The sequence below is a fragment of the Quercus lobata genome, chromosome 6, assembly GCF_001633185.2.
Source record: "Quercus lobata isolate SW786 chromosome 6, ValleyOak3.0 Primary Assembly, whole genome shotgun sequence".
Classification (NCBI taxonomy): domain Eukaryota; kingdom Viridiplantae; phylum Streptophyta; class Magnoliopsida; order Fagales; family Fagaceae; genus Quercus; species Quercus lobata.
In genome coordinates this window covers 50,378,201-50,396,844 of record NC_044909.1, presented here as the reverse complement: position 1 = coordinate 50,396,844, position 18,644 = coordinate 50,378,201, and the positions used below count along the sequence as shown (strand labels likewise).

Here is an 18,644-nt window from a genome sequence, read left to right as displayed (position 1 = left end):
AGAGTTGCATGAGAAAAAAAAAAAAAAAAAAAAAAAAAAAAAAAAAAAAAAACTCTGCATTTTGTGTTACACATGTTAATTGTAAGAATGAAAACAGGGAGTAATAGAAAGACAAACAGAGAGCAATGGAAGCTGAGAGAAAGAGAGAGAGCTTCTGGAAAAACTTTATATTATGATTGAAACAAACGAATTGCTTTGTATCTGTACACAGGTCCTACATATATACTAACTGGAAGCTAACTAAAAGAAAACTAATTTCCAAACTATGCGCTAGGTAGTTACATCAGTTACAATATGGCAGTTACAATATAGCTCGTGTGACTCTCACGTGTGAACATAAATAACTAATGCAAACTAAAAATTACAGGAAGTATAACTTCTTGTGTACTTTTGTGTATTACACTGTCGCTTGCTTCACTGTGTTTTACTCCTCAAGCACTACACTCCACAATCGCTTCATTTCACTGCTGCAGCATTTGCTTCTTGCCTCACTGCTGCTCTAACCTTGATCTTAGTATCTTTACATTAATAATCTATACCTACCCCAATATATATATATTTCCTGAACAACTGGTGAACGGCAAAAATATGATGATTCGGTATTTATAATCTTTATTTTGATTAATTATGGCTTGCCAAATCCTTTGGTCTCACCACAGCCCATAATAGATGAAGGCAATTTTCCCACCTTGTCTATTCCTTCTTCAAACACCACTCCCATGCCCAGGTAGAAATGAGACTCAATATGGCAATGGAAAAGCCAAGCACCTGGGTTATCAGCCTTGAATCTAAGAGCAGTCCAGCCATAGGGATGAAGAGGCACTGTATTCTTCATGATTGGATTCACCAAATTGTAATTCTTTGGGTCTTTTTTCTTGTCAAATTTGCCTTCTCCATAGCCCAGTACCCAAAAATCGTGCCCGTGGAGATGCCATGGATGTGTCTCACTATTGCTAACAGTCATAGTGTTTGCATTTTGTAGTATAATATCAACCGTGGTATTGAAACCTAGCCGGTAAATGGCATTGCTTGTTGTAGCATTTGGGTTCTTGGACACGTTGTAAATGTCATAGTTTACAAAGTCATATCCTTCAGGTGGTGGGGTTTGACTGAACACATGGTGTAACTTTTTCTTTAGAGCAATAAGGTATGGTGTGTGAGAAAGGGTGAAAGAGACATTATTTACGGACCAGTGCACATAACCATTAATGCGATTTTGTGTGTTTAGGAACACAATGGCTCTATCTGAGGTTGTGGGCGGGGTCACAATGAAATCATGGTGAGCCTTAATGGCTAGACTTTGGGCCAATCGGGGCGCTGTGTCATTCCAAAAAGGACCAGTTGGTGGAGCTGTGGGAGGAGATCGCCTTGGATGGTTTGGATAGTAATTGAGAAAGCCTAAGCCTTGTGTGGTATTAGGAGGCCGACTAACCACATTTGTTGTCATCCAATAATTTCTTGAAGGGTCTTGATCTGCCTTTATAAGCACAGAGTATGTCTCTCCAGAGTATATGAACAAGTTTTTCACTACAAATGGCTCTACATAGTGCCCATCTGCTTCAACCACGGTCATATTATGACCCTGCTTAGAAAGAAAATTGGATGCACATCATCAGGGGGTTGCAAAACCTTATGTATGCATAATGCATGTCACACTAAAACATCATGGTTTTTACTTTTTAGAAAAATCTGTAGTATTTGTAAGTGATTTGAAGGTGAAGGTGTTCATAGAGGTTACCTCTATTTGAAAACTAAGGGCTGATAGAGCAGTCAAGCTAGCAACCCTTAGTCTGTATGTTTTTCCGGGAATTACGATTATTGCATAAGGAGAGCATTCTGGATTTGATGTATTACAAGTATCGGCTGTGAGGGATGCACTAGAGCAGTTGAATTTTCCTTTTCCTTGAATCAAAAGTGACTGAAAATTGATAGAAGCAATAAATATTAGACAAAGAATAACAGCAAAAAATAATACTAATTCGATTTGTTACACATGGTACATGGAGTGCCACTTATAATTTACCTGAGGCTCCCCAACCCAGACAAAGGGAATGGAGGACAATCCTGTGGCTTGTTCATAAGTGCTTTTGTGGTACCAATCAGAAAGGATGATGCTTCGATCATAATCATAGGCAAATGGTTCTGTAAAATTATCAGGAACTGATACACGGATTGATCCATATAGCCCTGATTCTCTTTGCATCCCATAGTGTGCATGATACAGATAAGTTCCAGCCTGCATATAAGCAAAACATACATTATAAATTATGATACAACTTGATCAAAGTACAAACATGCAACTTATAATCTGATCTTCACTAATTTTGGGACTAAGACTTGATTATTATTGTTGTTATAACAAGGCAGACATTAAAAAAACACAAACTGGAAATAGAGACCATTGCAGATATTTTAGCCTTTAAGGCTTCTAAGTAGTAACACATACCCTATCAACCTTGAACTCATATTTGAAGGTGTCCCCAGGTACTACTGGACATTGAGTTACCCCTTCTGTTCCATCATTCCATGGTGTTCCAATCTAAAGCAAATTAAACAGATGAATACACGTACACTAATCAATAAATACATCGATTTAGATATAAAGTTGTTGGTTCAAGTAGGAAAATGGAAACTTATAATTCTACCTGTCTGATTCCATGCCAATGGATTGCAAGGTTTTCTAATAACAGTTTGTTTGTAACCTCAACAATGACTGTATCACCTTCCTGGGCCAAGATTGTGGGTCCTGGAGATTTGCCATTGATTGTAAGGACCAGCTTCTTATAACAGTCAGGGGACTTGTACTCATACTTCACCTCCCATTTGTAATGCCGAATTCTGGCCTCACCAATAGGAACGTATATGAGAAATGTGAACAAACACAAAGCCAGCAGCTTCAACAACATACTTCTGTGTTGTTTAATGCTCCAAGGGAAGCTTAGCAAAAGTCAACGCGAATTTAAAGCTCAAATGGGTACTGTTTGGCTTTCCAATTAGCAATTGCTTTGATGAAATATTTTGTTTGGTTGGAACGATTAATTTCTGTCAGCCTATATAGTGAGCGTTTGGTTTGGACGTTTATGTGCGTTTCCGCGTTTGCGTTTTGGACATAAGACCCATGCTACAGTAACGCGTCCCTTTTTTTTCTCACGTTTCAGAGTAATCGGCTACTGTTCATCATTGTTCAGCCGCAAATGTTAACTTTTCTACTGTGAGCAGTGCATCCGTGCATTGTTTACAGACTTACAAATTCCACTTTTCAGTAATTTTTTTATTAAAAATGAGTCCCACGATACTATTCACACATTTAAAAAATATTTTGCTACAATTTTTTTGTTTTCAATTTCAGTTTTCAATTTCAACAAAAATAAGCTCAATCCAAACAGACTTATATACTCCCAGCGTTGGTCAATAGTCCTTTTTATTTATAATTACTATTATTTTTTTGTGGAACTATTATTATTAATATTTAAGAATCAGTCTTCGTCAAATTTTAACTGGGCAAAAAGTCAAACTAACTTTTCTACTGTGAGCAGTGCATCCGTGCATTGTTTACAGACTTACAAATTCCACTTTTCAGTAATTTTTTTATTAAAAATGAGTCCCACGATACTATTCACACATTTAAAAAATATTTTGCTACAATTTTTTTGTTTTCAATTTCAGTTTTCAATTTCAACAAAAATAAGCTCAATCCAAACAGACTTATATACTCCCAGCGTTGGTCAATAGTCCTTTTTATTTATAATTACTATTATTTTTTTGTGGAACTATTATTATTAATATTTAAGAATCAGTCTTCGTCAAATTTTAACTGGGCAAAAAGTCAAACTTCAACAATGAAATTTAAAATGGGTATTGGTTCTAGTGCCCCAGCCAAGTCCCCTTTGAAAAGTTTGTGTTATGCACTGTTTATGTGGTATGTCCTATATGGGTTCATCCGCTCTGCGAGAGTCGAAAGATTTGCTCCGGGAGTATGTAAATTTTTTCCCCAACGGGGCTTTGAGCAATGTCTTAAGAAGTGCCAATTAATTCAGCGACGCTAGTCTTAAGCCTCTTGACAATTAACTCCTAGTTTTTTAATCTTTTAAAAGGCTGTTTTTTTAGTTAACTTTTCCTCTTGATTTATTCTATTCAAAGAAACAGAAACCTAACATGGTTAGGCGTTATTTTATTGCAGTCCTTTTTTTTTTTTTTTTTTTTGAGAAAGATATTTTAGTCCTATTTATTTCATAAAATCGGTCTATAATTAAACCGTGTTTCTTTTTTAAAATAGGAAATGACTAAACCGCGTTAATTACTTTTTTGGTCAAAGTCGCAAGAAGGAAATAGATTGGAAAGTGCATTTATTTATTTAATCACATTTTTTTTTCTAATAAACAGATGGCAGTCGTTCTCCATCCAGGCTGTGCTATTTTGTAATTGCAACCCAGTTGTTCAAAAAGTGGCAAAAGAGTCTCTTTTTGGATAAATCTCAGTCTTAGAAAGCTCTCATATAATAACAGGAGTATAGGACAATAATCAAACCGTGTTGATTACCTTTTTTTTTTGTCAAGGTGCCAGAAGGAAATTGCTTGGAAAGTTCTTTTACTTACTTTAATCACACTTTTTTTATAATTGTTTTTTTATTAAGAAACAAATTGCAGATGTTGAAAGTTCTCCAGCCAGGCTTTGTGCTCTCAATAATATTTCAAGGCCGGTATGGTAGAGAAGTTTGAGTAATATTATTTAAAATGATATGAAAATATGGTTTAAAAAGTGTTGTCAAAATACGTATTTATAATATTCATAAAGAGAAAAATGTATTTGGTAATGTGTTTCAAATAGATATTTTGGTGTTTAGAAATATGAAGTTGTGTTTTGTACATGTATTTTTTTTTTAAAAAAAGCTGCCACCGGTTCTGTTTTGGTTTAATTGCACATAAGAGGAAGACAACACAGAGTGGGACAGCACAGTGAATTTGCATTAGGTGGGCCCAGAGTGTTGGACTCTCATGTGAAACACAACTCAAACAACGCTTGAACAATGTTTAGGAGAGTGAGAGTGAGAGTGAGAGGGCTGAATGTTTTGGCTTAAAAAATCTAAGGGAAAGGGAAAGTGTTTAATGTTATATTGTTTAGTGGGTAATTTGTGGGTTTATTTAATTTTAAAATTTAAATGGGTTTAGTGGGTATAGTGGATTTATCTATTTAGACCTATCTAATTAAATAACCAAATGAGTCCTTATCCATTTAACCCAAATATTTAAATGGATTAGGTTAAGACTTATTCAAATAAGGTGGGTAATGGATGGGTTCATGGATATAGATAATTTTTGCCACCCCCATTGAACACTAAACTCAGATAACAATAGTTAAGAATCACTTACTAAACACATATTTCAGTATAGAACTCACCTATTTGAGTGTTTAAATAGCAAACAATATTGTTGAAGATGGGCTACCAAATAGGCCTTTGAGTCTTGAGGAATATAAGACATGGAACAAAATTTAAAGTGAATTCTTTTTATACACAATATAATTTTCAAAATTCACTTATTATTGTATGTGTATAATAAAAGTGACATTAATAATGAATTTATATATACAACAAATCCTTTCAGTAATTATGAAAAAAGTAATTTAGATTACTTTTTAAAATTTTGTAAGTGAAGAATGCCAAGACAATGTTCCAGAATGATGAAAAGTATGTGCCCTTAATATTTCTTCTTCTTTTTTTTCTTGACCGAGTTGACCTCTTGTCCGCGATGCTAATGGTCAGTTGGTATTTTTTTTTTTTTGGTGGATAAATCTCAGTCTTATAATTTTTTTTTGTCAAACACCTACAAAATAATGCTAAAATTATAGTATTTCTTAAAGTTTGTGGTGCACCATCAACATCACCATGTAAGTTATTAATTGGAAGAAACAGTGGAAATTTCGACATTCCTAATCCCAAATTCATGTTGATTTTGACACTGATTGCCAAATTCGGGTTAACACGATGTTCCGAGAACCAGTACATCAAGTCTTGGAAAAAATAAAAAATGAGTCATACTTCAAATGGCCAAACAAAATGAGAGGGGACCCCATGAGGCGTAACCAAAGTCTCCATTGCCAGTATCACTAAGAATGGGGACACACCACCGAGGACTATAGAACTCTTTGGAACCATCTGAAGTAATTGGTCAGAGATGGAAGGCTACAATAGTTTCTGTATCGGTTTAATGGGCAAAGAGACCAAGCAGGGTCGAGGGCTCAGGGGAATGCTTCTTCAAGGCCCCCTTTGGGCACAATTAATGTCATCTTTGCGGCCTCGGGGAGAACTAGCTCTCACTCCTCTAGGGTGATGTCTGTAGCTCGGCTACCTACCAAGAACTCAAAACCTGAGCCAAAAAGGGCTAGAGTGAAGAACCGGCCGACGATGAGTTTCTCTGAAGAGGACAAGGTAGGAGTCGTATTTTAGGACTGCCTTCTCCGGAAAGAGGTAGCTATCAAAATACCAGCCAGGAGTGGAAACCTCGGCCTCTACTGAAAGGAGCTTATAGCAGTTAGACTCCGGTGTTGCCCATGGAAGAGATAGCCGAGAGGGCGAAAAGTGAGGACTTTCACTGTCCTACACGGGGCTATACCTCCTCAAGAGAAAAGAGCTTACCACTACACGAGGTGATGCCTTTCATTTGAACGTCAATTCTGTCACCCCCAAAAAGCAACCTCCTCAGTGTTGATCTAAAGGATGCTGTCAAAGACGAAGTGATAAAGCTTAAGTAGGCTGGGGTTATCAAGGAAGTGTTTTACCTTGAGTAGTTGGCCAATATAGTAGTGGTGAAAAAGAAGAATGGGAAGTTGTGTGTGAACTTCACCGATTTAAATAAGGCTTATCCAAAAGATCTTTTTCCTATGCCTCAGCCAGCCGGTAGATGTAATTGTATCCTCGAATGAGCTTTTTGGACGCCTAAGGGTACATCAAATACCACTGGCCTTGGGTGATTAGGAGAAGACCGATATGGAAATTACCACTACAAGGTGATGCCTTTTGGTTTGAAGAATGTATCTATCAAAGAATGATGACTAAGATGTTTAAGTCACATTAGGCAAGAATATTGAAGTCTACATAGACGATATGGTGGTAAAGAGTAAGGCCCAAGCATGTGGGGATATTTTTGAAATACTGAGGAAACACAAGCTGCCCCTTAATGCTTCTAAGTGCTCTTTTGGTGTGGGATCAAGCAAGTTTCTAGGCTATATGGTCACTCATTGTGGAATTGAGGTTAATCTTGATCAGGTCAAGGCAATTAACAGTCTACAACTACCTTGGAACCCCAAAGAGGTCCAAAAGCTAACATGGATGACTGCTACCCTGAATCGATTTATCTCTCGGTCAACGGATAAGTGTAGACCATTCTTCTAGTGTTAAATAATTGGAAGGGATTTGAGTGGACCGAGGAGTGCTGCATATCCCTAGGAATGGAAACACACATGTTGACTCTCTAGCCACTTTTGCAACCTCCTCGACACAGGGTCTACATTGGGTCATCCTCATTGAAAACTTATACCAGCCTACTAAGGGGAAGAGAGAAATGGTCCATGTCCATCAGATCAGGGTGAGGCCTAGCTGAATGGAGCCTATAGTGCTATTCCTTAAGAAAGATATCTTGCCCGAGGATAAGTCAGAAGTTGATAAGGTGCGAAGGAAGGTTCCTCGGTTTTGGCTGTTCGAGGACCAAAAATTGTACAAACGCTCTTTCTCTAGGCCGTACTTACTGTGCATACACCCTGAGGTATCAGATTTACTTCTGGAGGAGTTGCATGAAGGGATTTATGGAACCCACACATGAGGCAATTCTTATCTCACAGAGCCCTTACACAAGGATACTGGTGGCCGAACATGGAGAAGGAAGCACAAGAATATGTGAAGAAGTGTGACTTGTGCCAAAAATTTGCCCCAAATATCCATCAATCAGGAGGGGTCCTTAATCCTCTGTCCAACCCTTGGCCCTTTGCTCAATGGGGTTTGGATATGGTTGGACCTTTCCCTAAGACAGCAAGAAATAAGAGATATTTACTAGTCGGCACAGATTGCTTCATCAAATGGGTTGAAACTGAACTATTGGCAAATATCAGAGACATGGATGCCAAGAGATTCATTTGGAAAAACATTGTCACTTGATTTGGGATCCCTTATACACTCATCTCGGATAATGGACTTCAGTTTGACAGCAAGGCCTTTAGGATGTATTGTAGTGACCTGGGAATCGCAAATAGGTATTTCACCCCAACTTACCCACAGGGGAATGGACAGGCCGAGACTGTTAACAAGGTCATAGTGGGTGGATTCAAGAAGAGGTTGGACGATGCAAAGGGAAAATGGGTGGAAGAGCTGCCACACGTCCTTCAGACGTATCGTACTACACCTCGTAGATCAACAGGGGAAACACCATTTTCAATGACTTATGGTGCCGAGGCTGTTATTCTTTTGGAGACTAGGTTCCCAACACTGAGAACTAGTTCTTTCACTTTGAGCAACAATGATGAGTTGTTAGGGAAAAGCTTAGACTTAATTGAAGAGCGAAGGAAAAATGCCACAGTCCAATTGGCCTATTATCAACATAAGCTCAAGTAAGGGTATGATGCCAACTTGAAACTAAGACCACTATCATCTGGAGACTTGGTATTAAGAAAAGTTTTGGGCACTGCCAAGAACTTAGCCTGGGAAAAGTTAGGGCTTAACTAGGAAGGGCCATATTGCATCACATCAGTGGCAAAAATAGGTGTATATTATCTCGAAAATTTAGATGAGAATGTTGTACAACGCCTCTGGAATGTAAAAAACCTGAGAAGGTATTATTATTAATGAAAGTTGTCTTTACCATATTTTTGGTTTATTACATCATGTGCCATGCGTTTTACTATTTGTCAAATATCAAACAGAACCTTGGTCATGCCTAGTTCCTCGGACTACATGCTTTGGGTAAACTAATATTCTAAGGCATCCTTCTAAGTATTAAACAAAACCTTAGTCATACCTAATTTCTCGGACCACATATATTGGGTAAATTAATATTTCAGTCCATTTTACTAAGTATTAAACAGAACCTTAGTCATGCTTGGTCTCTTAGACCACATACTTTGTGTAAATTAATATTTCAGTCCATCCTACTAAGTATTAAACAGAACCTTAGTCATGCCTGGCCTCTCGGACCACATGTTTTGGATAAATTAATACTTCCTGACATTTTTCCAAATATTAAATAGAACCTCAGCTATTCATGGTTCCCTGGACCACATACTTTGGGTAAACTAACACTCTATACTTATTTTTCTAAGTGTTAACCAGGTCCCAGTTTAAACCCAGCTTCTCGAATCACTTGCCTTGAGTAAGTTAATGTTTGAGGCCTCCACTGCTTCCTCGACCATTTGAGCGGTGGCTTTGGCCTTCTCTAGGTCAGCTTTCAGGTCCAGGACCAGCTGTTTCTGTGTGGCGAGTTCTATCTCAGTGAGATAGAGCTTCTTGCCCTGGTCTTCAGCTTGGTCCTGGGCATTCTTCAGCCTCGTCTCAGCGCTCCTCCTCACCCTCTCCTCCCTATTAGCTGAGCGGCCAGCTCCTGATTCTTCTGCTTCAAGGTTCCCAAGGACTTGGTGACCTTGGCGTGGTGGTTAGCCTCAGCTCTGGCCTCATTCTGGGCGTCCTTGACCCATTCTTCTGCTATAAAAACTTGCTAGGCAACCTGCACAAAAATGACAAAGGAATCCCATGTAAATAATAATAATAATAATAATAATAATAATAATAATATATATATATATATATATATATATATAAAAGGACACGATGGTTAACTTACCATGCAAGGTCCCTTTTCAAGGACATGAAGAGGTCTAGCTGCCTTATATGTTTGCGGGCCTCCATGTCCTTGGGCAGGAGGAGTGGCTCCTCCAGTGCCTCGGCGATGTAGGCAAAGTGCCTTCGCTAGAAATCCCTAATGGAGGCGTTCCACGGGATGACATCACCATCAATCTCCAACCGAGGAGCCTAGGTGCGTTGCTGTATATGCACCTCGACCCCACTTGGGTCCTCCCTACTCTTCACAAAGGGGGCCTATTTATCTTTGACAGTTTTTTGCTGCTTGGCCTCCTTCTAAGGGAGCACCTCTCCCTCCTCCACTTCCGACATCTTCCTTTTCTTCTTCAAATCAGGATTAGGGAGCAAGTCGACTAAGGTTGTTGGGTGAGGAGGAAGAGGGTAGAGGTTGGCAGGAACTTAGGACTTGGAGACCTCCTTAGATGAGGACCTCTTATTCCTCCCAGTAAGGTCCTTCAGGCTTCTCCTCGGGTTCAAGTCCATCTTTTCGCCTTCCTCGGAGTTGGGGTCGACTTGGGTGACTATTAGTTTGGGGGGGCGAGCTGCGAAGGCTCTGTTAAGCTCGCCCTCAAAGTTCGAGATCTCAACGGGCTTTTCTTGCACCTCTCTTTCTTCCTTGAGGTGAAATTGATCTATCTCAGCCTCCAAGGATAGGCGAGAGGATGCACTTTCTTCCCTCGGTGTTTGTTGTTGTAGGGAAAGCACGAGGGAAAGGAAGTTCAACTGGATGGAGGTCTTTTCGAGCCAGAAAACTAGGCCATGAGACATCTATCCTGTAGATTCTAGGGTCGCCTACCCTTATTGCTTGACCCACGTCCTGGAATATATTTGACAAGGGCTCGAAGTCCAGTATCAAGTGGATGGCTCGCAGTTGCCCATCTTCACTCACAAAAATCTTAGACCTCAACACCTTGTTGAGACCCGCTACGTTAATAAGGCTGAGTCTGGGAGTGAGCCTTTTATCAGCAAAAATAGCCGAGGAGTAGATCATGGTCAGACCAACAAGACCCATTACCGAAGGAAAATGAAATATTAAAAGAAGGTGGTGCAAAGCTAAGAGTACTAAATCCCATGCCAAAGGACCTAAACCTAGGGTACCCCACCTGGCTCTTCCTCTTGAGTTGGGTAGTGAAGACTGTCGTGCCACTCCCCAGAAGTGATCACGTAGTTGTCCTTCATGCCCTTGTTGGACTTGGGAAGATACGATACTAGCCTAACAATAGTGGACTGGGACTTGAGATAATATCCCGCATTGGCAAGAGAATGACACTCGTATATATGAACGATGTCGTGCCATGTAAGTCCCAAGCCCATTTGCTCATTGAGAATATCTACATTACCTAAGACCCTAAACAAGTTAGGAGCGCATTGGTGGGGACACAACCTATGGTTGATTAGATAGTCTCGAGTCACCCTACCCATGGGAAGTGTCATTCCTCCTTCTATGAAAGTGATCATAGAAATGACAACCTCCCCTTCCTTTCTATTTGTTACTATTCGGTCTGGAGCACAATACCGTAGGGCTGCTTTTTACGAAATGTGGTACTTAGCCCTGAAACCCTCCATACCGGCGGGAGAGTCTACAAGGTGTTTAAACCTACCAATTTGGTTAAGCTAAAGGGAAATGGAAGAAGTTTTCAAAGAAAGGAAATAAAGAATGGAAGGCCAAAGAGACCGGCCGAGAAGAAAATAACCTAGAAAAAAAGAGACTTACGAGAATGAACCCGTGTATTGCTTCTGGTATTTCTTGAAAATTCAAATTTTTTGAGAAAAGGACTTGGAGACCCTAGAAACTTAGAAAGCCTTGAAGGTTTGAGAGTTAGGAATTTCTTAAGAATGTTAAGATTTGTAAAATGAGGAAAAGTGATTCCCCCAAGTGCCTTATATAGGAGATAGAATTGAGTAGGAGTTATCCCGCTCAAATTTCAAGGAGAAATGCCAACCATAGAATCTACTTCTCACCTTAGGATACGGGGAACAAAGCATAGCCCGGAGCATTTAATGAGATATCGCGGGTTTCGAAGCGTTAGAAGTAGTTATGAGACACACGAAATGACACTCTCACGTGCAGAAATCAGGGAAACATATGAGGTTTGTTTTTCAACATCAAAACCCCACTTTTCTCCTTGGATAGGAAGAGAAAATTGGAGTTTTGAGGGGCTATTGTGGGGACGTAGGCCCAAATATATATTGGGTTTTGGGCTTATTCGAAGAGGCACAGCAGTCTGAGAATAGATCAACAGTAATGAAGGAGTAAGACCGAGAACTTCACGAGCCAATTATGGCTATAAAGGCTGGGAGAGGTAAGCCGAGGAGAAGTATCTCCTCGGCTAAACAAAGAAGGGGTCAAAAGGTGAGCTCTATTATCCAGAGTGACATTCCAGGAAGTTTTGTTGATAAGGATATGCACTGTGAACGCATGAGACAAAGTGGGAGTTGAGAAATATCTAAGAAAAAACTAGTACCACCGCATTGAATGCTTTGCAGCTAACTTTCTGGTCACATTTATGTGGAGAAGACCCTTGAACAATGTTGCCTTGGTTGCTCCAACTCACAGAAAGCCTATGAAGGTGTCCGATAGGATAAGCACTTGAATGGTGGCTAGGGTGATCGACAAGTAAAGGGCCAAGATCATTCAAAGGGAGATATATAATGTAAGAGACCCCTAAGGAAAGGGGGATCGAAAATAGAAAGAAAAACACTATAGCAATCAAGAATTGAACTTGTAATCAAACTTGGGAATTAATATACAAGAACTAACCTCCTCGAGCCACGCCGAGAACAAATTTCTTTAGATTAAACTAGTCCATTTATATTTTCTTGTGATTTGAATCCACTTCATTTGTGGACCAATTCATTAAAACTCAGTTTTCCAACCTACTCTCTATAAATTCATTGTATTGGGTATGGTTGTCAAAATCGCGATCCGGATCGTAAAATCGCACGATTTTACGATCCCACCTCACCAAAAAGTTTAAAATCGTAGCAGGATCGCAAAAATGGTAAAATCGTATGTAGGATCATGTAGGATCGCATAGGATTGTAGGATCGTATGGGATCCTACCGATCTTACCGATCCTACCATTTGGCTTGATTTTTTTTTTTTTAAGTGGGATTCATTTGGGTAAGATAATCCACCTAAACTCACAAGCCCAACGGGTTATCAGAAGCCCAATAATGAATTGAAGTCCCAAATTTACCCCTATGTCAACATAAAATTCAAAACAACCTATAGTACTTAAGTTTAACGTTTTCAAAAACAAAACCTAAAATATTTAGATGATGAAATGGGATATGACAATAACAGTGATTAGATTAGAAGAACCTTAGAATGAGAATTCTCTTTTGGATTTCATATTTGTAATTAGCTAGTTTACCTTATACTAAGAATTCTCTTTTGGATTACATATTGTAAATTTGTAGTTAGCTAGTTTTTATATGCCAACTAGCCTAACTTATTTTGGATTTGGAACTTAGAATTTGGAAAACATTTTCCATATGTGTAGATAATATTTTGGTACTTAGTTGCTAATTAAACATGTACTGAAATTTTTAAATACATTATGTCAAAAGTTAAATATATTTTGTTTCGTTAGAATGACATAAGAACGATGTAGTGCGTGCAAATTACATTTTATGATGCAATTTTTTTTTAATGGATGGATTCATATTTTAAGTGATTATATAACATACAAAGTCACTATTAATAGGTTTTTTGCTTAAAATTTGAAAATAGGTAGGATCTTACGATCCACAATCCGATCCTATGATCTACGATCCTACCTACCTCCCACGATCCTACGTAGGATCCCGATTTTGACAACCTTGGTGTTGGGCCTTTTGAGCCTCAATCCATCCATCATTTGGGTGAGAAACCCAAGTCTAGTCCTTACAATTATTATTAATAATTTTGCGTAGAATTTGATGTTACGGTAATATACTTTATCAACCAAGTTAATTGGAATTTATACTATACATAATTGCAAAGGATTATTATTATGTCTTTATTAATTGTTATTGTTATTGGGTGGGTCTTTTTCTCTTTTTATTTTATTTTATTTTATTTTATTTTATTTTTTATTTTTTTAAGAGAGTTTCACAACCTATGGTGTCTGCTCCTGATGATAGTTTTTTATTATTAGACCAAGATACTAATCGGTTTTTGGTATAGGCGGGGATTAAATTCTAGATCTCTTATTTATGTCTGATGGGATAAAGATTTAAGTTCTTTCAAATTGATGAAACGTTTTATCTTTAATGGTGACTCCACAAGTATAAGTACTTGTGGGGTGTAAGGGGTAAGAGTTGGGGTTCAAGTTTCTAAGAGGGAGCTTCATACATGTATACACTTAGATTATGTTAGAGTAGAATTTCTATCTTGTATATAAAAAATAAAAAAAATAAAAAAATTATCAATTTTATTACAAAATACTTGACGTGATAATGGATGTGGTCGATATATCTCTTAAAAAATATCATAAATAAATGTCAATATTTTTGTTTGGCATGGAAAATGCTAAAAATACTACGTACAAACTTAAAAAAAAAAATTTGCTTACAAACTGTAGTGATAATGAATTTGATTTGATAAGTTCAACAACATTATAAATGGAGGATATGGATTGGCCCTTAACATGTTTGGAGCCTTGGGCTCGAACCACCACTAGGAAGATAACATTAGTTATTATCGTGTGTAATATAAATGCGTAACACATATTATTCACTTGGACACGTAGGGTTAATTGAGTCTTCCTATTAGTTGTTAGAGCCCAAGTCTCCAAAAATGTTGAATTAGCTTTTCGTGATTGTTGAAACATTAAATTACCTTTAGCATTTACTTAATTGAGGGGCATACGTGCATGTGCACACACTCACAATATATATATATATATATATAGAGAGAGAGAGAGAGAGAGAGAGAGAGAGAGAGAGGAAATTTTCTTTATACATTTGTGAATCCCAAACAATTACAAAAGCAAGAGTATGGCCTATATTGACAAATGATCTAGGAAGAATGCAATAGCTGTATGTGGGAGTCAAAAACAACCAAATGAAAAAGATATAAAAGATAACCTCTTGTCTTTAGATACTTGGGTGATTGACAAAGACAATTTATTTAGTAAAAATACAAGGTGAAGACTCCACAATGGAAAGATCAAACAACTGATTTATAAAACAAGATTGCATTAACATTGAAATAAACACATTCTAGAGGAAAAACAACCTTTTCCCATGGTGCTGGGTTTCAAAAGATAGGATTCACTCACTCCTTACTTTCCTTTTTCCCTTTTTCTCTCAATATTTTTCAATCCCCTTACATTTGCCATTCCTCCCCTTTTTATAAAAATGTTCTCTTCCCTTATCCTCCCAGTTTTCCTGTTCCCAGCTGGATTCTCTAAGGTATTTCTCACATTCTTTATTGATTTCCTCCCTTTCTTATCCTGAAACAGGACTTTTGGGGGTGTTTGTATTGTTCAGGTTGTTTTACACGTATTTAATACGGCAAAGGTTAGGTAGAGAACCTCTCATTAATGTGGAGGTAAAGATCTCTGTTATCCTTATCTGTTTGGGAGATTTCCCGAGGTTATATTTGGGCACTTGGTGGATTGTCCATGCTTATGACCCCAAATAAGGCTTCTGGAGATGGAGCGTATTGTAAATTTCGTGGGAATGATCCGTAGAGATTCCCTATGCTTCTTAAGTAGATGGGTCTAGCCCATTCCACTCCACGGGATCCTTCAAGCATTTGGGCCTTATTTTAAGTAGTTGGGTCCGGCCCATGCCACTTCATGGGATCCTTCTGGCACTTGGGCCTTAGTCCTGGGTGTAAATCTCCCCCCCCCCCCCCCCCCACACACTATATATAAATAAATTAAATATAAAATATCAAAAAAAAAAAAAACCTGTATTTTAAGTTACACATGTTAAGAATCAATACCTACCCCTAAAAAAATGTTTCTAAACTTTATTTTCATTAATTAAGGCCTGCCAACTCCTCTGGTCTCACCACAGCCCATAATGGATGAAGGCAATTTCCCCACCTTGTCTATTCCTTCTTCAAACACCACTCCCATGCCCAAGTAGAAATGAGCCTCGATATGGCAATGGAAAAGCCAAGCACCTGGGTTATCAGCCTTGAATCTAAGAGCAGTCCAACCATAGGGATGGAGAGGCACTGTATTCTTCATGATTGGATTCACCAAATTGTATTTCTTTGGATCTTTGTTCAAGTCGAACTTGCCATCTCCATATCCCAGTACCCAAAAATCGTGCCCGTGGAGATGCCATGGATGTGTCTCACTATTGTTAACATTCATAGTGTTTGCATTTTGAAGTATAATATCAACCGTGGTATTGAAGCCTAGCCGATAAATGGCATTGCTTGTAGTAGCATTTGGGTTCTTGGACACGTTGTAAATGTCATAGTTTACAGAGTCATATCCTTCAGGTGGTGGGGTTTGATTGAACACATGGTGTAACTTATTCTTTAGAGCTATAAGGTAAGGAGTGTGAGGAAGGGTGAAAGAGACATTATTTACGGACCAGTGCACATAACCATTAATGCGATTTTGTGTGTTTAAGAACACAATGGCTCTATCTGAAGTTGTGGGCGGGGTCACAATGAAATCATGGTGAGCCTTAATGGCTAGACTTTGAGCTAATCGGGGTGCCGTGTCATTCCAAATAGGACCAGCTGGTGGAGCTGTTGGAGGGGATCGCCTTGGATGGTTTGGATAGTAATTGAGAAAGCCTAAGCCTTGTGTGGTATTAGGAGGCCGACCAACCACATTTGTTGTCATCCAGTAATTTCTTGAAGGGTCTTGATCTGCTTTTATAAGCACAGAGTATGTCTCTCCAGAGTATATGAACAGGTTTTTCACCACAAATGGCTCTACGTAGTGTCCATCTGCTTCTACCACAGTCATATTATGAGCCTGCTCAAAAAGAAAATTGGATGCACATCATCAGTAGGTTGCAAAACCATATGTATGCATGTCACACTAAAACATCACGGTTTGTAGAAAAATCTGTAGTAATTGTAAGTGATTTGAAGGTGAAGGTGTTCATAGAGGTTACCTCTATTTGAAAACTAAGAGCTGATAGAGCAGTCAAGCTAGCAACCCTTAGTCTATATGTTTTTCCGGGGATTATGATTATTGCATAAGGAGAGCATTCTGGATTTGATGTATTACAAGTATCGGCTGTGAGGGATGCACTAGAGCAGTTGAATTTTCCTTTTCCTTGAATCAAAAGTGACTGAAAATTGATAGAAGCAATAAATATTAGACAAAGAATAACAGCAAAATATAATACTAATTCGATTTGTTACGTATAGTACATGGAGTTCCATTTATGATTTACCTGAGGCTCCCCAACCCAGACAAAAGGAATGGAGGACAATCCTGTGGCTTGTTCATAAGTGCTTTTGTGGTACCAATCAGTAAGGATGATGCTCCGATCATAATCATAGGCAAATGGTTCTGTAAAATTATCAGGAACTGATACACGGATTGATCCATATAGCCCTGATTCTCTTTGCATTCCATAGTGTGCGTGGTACAAATAAGTTCCAGCCTGCACATAAGCAAAACATACATTATAAATTATGATACAACTGATCAAATTACAAACATGCAACTTATAATCTAATCTTCACTAATTTTGGGACTAAGTCTTGGTTATTATTGTTGTTATAACAAGGCGGACAATATAAAAAAAAAAACACAAACTGGATATAGAGACCATATCAGAGATTTTAGCCTTTAGGCTACTAAGAAGTAACACATACCCTATCAACCTTGAACTCATATTTGAAAGTGTCCCCAGGTACTACTGGACATTGAGTAACCCCTTCTGTTCCATCACTCCATGGTGTTCCAATCTACAACAAATTAAACAGATGAATACGCGTACACAATAATAAATAAATACACCAATTTAGATATAAAGTTGGTTCGAGTAGGAAAATGGAAACTTGTAATTCTACCTGTCTGATTCCATGCCAATGGATTGCAAGGTTTTCTAATAACAGTTTGTTGGTAACCTCAACAATGACTGTATCACCTTCCTGGGCCAAGATTGTGGGTCCTGGTGATTTCCCATTGATTGTAATGACCAGCTTCTTATAACAGTCAGGGGACTTGTACTCATACTTTACCTCCCATTTGTAATGCCGAATTCTGGCCTCTGCAATTGGAATATATATGAGAAATGTGAACAAACACAAAGCCAGCAGCTTAAACAACATTCTTCTTTATTGTGAAATGCTCTGCCCCCTGGGCTTAGCAAATGTCTACGAGTTAGAAGCTCAAATGTGTATTGTTAACTTGTTAAGTGTTCCAATTAGCAATTGTTTTGATGAATTTGATTGGAATGATTAATGTCTGTTAACCTATATATAAATATACTCCAAGGCTTGTTCAAGTTCCATTTTTTATTCATTATAAATTATTGGAGAATCAGCCTTCTTCAACTTTTGTTGGCAAAAAGTCAAAAAAGTGCCTTGCAAGGAAATTACATAATTGGACTTTTAGTACCCGTTTGAATTCAAATGATTTTGGCGTTTGCATTTTTTTTTTTTTTTCAGCCCGCAATAGTTGACTTGTCAGTGTATTGTTTATGGATCCCACAAATTACACTTTTCAACAATTTTTTCATTAAAAATGGGTTTCACAGCCCTATTTACATATTTAAAAATAATTTTGCTATAGTGTTTTCAATTTTAGCAAAAATAAGTTATATCTAAACGGACCCTTAGATGAATGAATAAGCTTTGGTTACCGTGCCCGCCTAGTCCCATTTG

General features: G+C 38.2%; 2 protein-coding genes across 2 annotated transcripts; both read right to left on the bottom strand.

Moving 5' to 3' along the window:
- Window positions 1-255: 255 nt before the first annotated feature.
- LOC115993775 (L-ascorbate oxidase-like) lies at window positions 256-3,008 on the bottom strand. The gene is made up of 5 exons (XM_031117747.1): window positions 2,646-3,008; window positions 2,447-2,539; window positions 2,024-2,236; window positions 1,739-1,918; window positions 256-1,582 (listed from the first exon to the last, which is right to left on the bottom strand). The coding sequence occupies exons 1-5, from the start codon at window positions 2,904-2,906 to the stop codon at window positions 626-628; spliced, it is 1,704 nt and encodes a 567-aa protein (XP_030973607.1). The 5' UTR covers window positions 2,907-3,008; the 3' UTR covers window positions 256-625.
- Window positions 3,009-15,749: 12,741 nt separating this feature from the next.
- LOC115994098 (L-ascorbate oxidase-like) lies at window positions 15,750-18,229 on the bottom strand. Its single transcript, XM_031118124.1, has 5 exons — window positions 17,829-18,229; window positions 17,631-17,723; window positions 17,204-17,416; window positions 16,919-17,098; window positions 15,750-16,776 (listed from the first exon to the last, which is right to left on the bottom strand). The coding sequence occupies exons 1-5, from the start codon at window positions 18,087-18,089 to the stop codon at window positions 15,820-15,822; spliced, it is 1,704 nt and encodes a 567-aa protein (XP_030973984.1). The 5' UTR covers window positions 18,090-18,229; the 3' UTR covers window positions 15,750-15,819.
- Window positions 18,230-18,644: the final 415 nt, after the last annotated feature.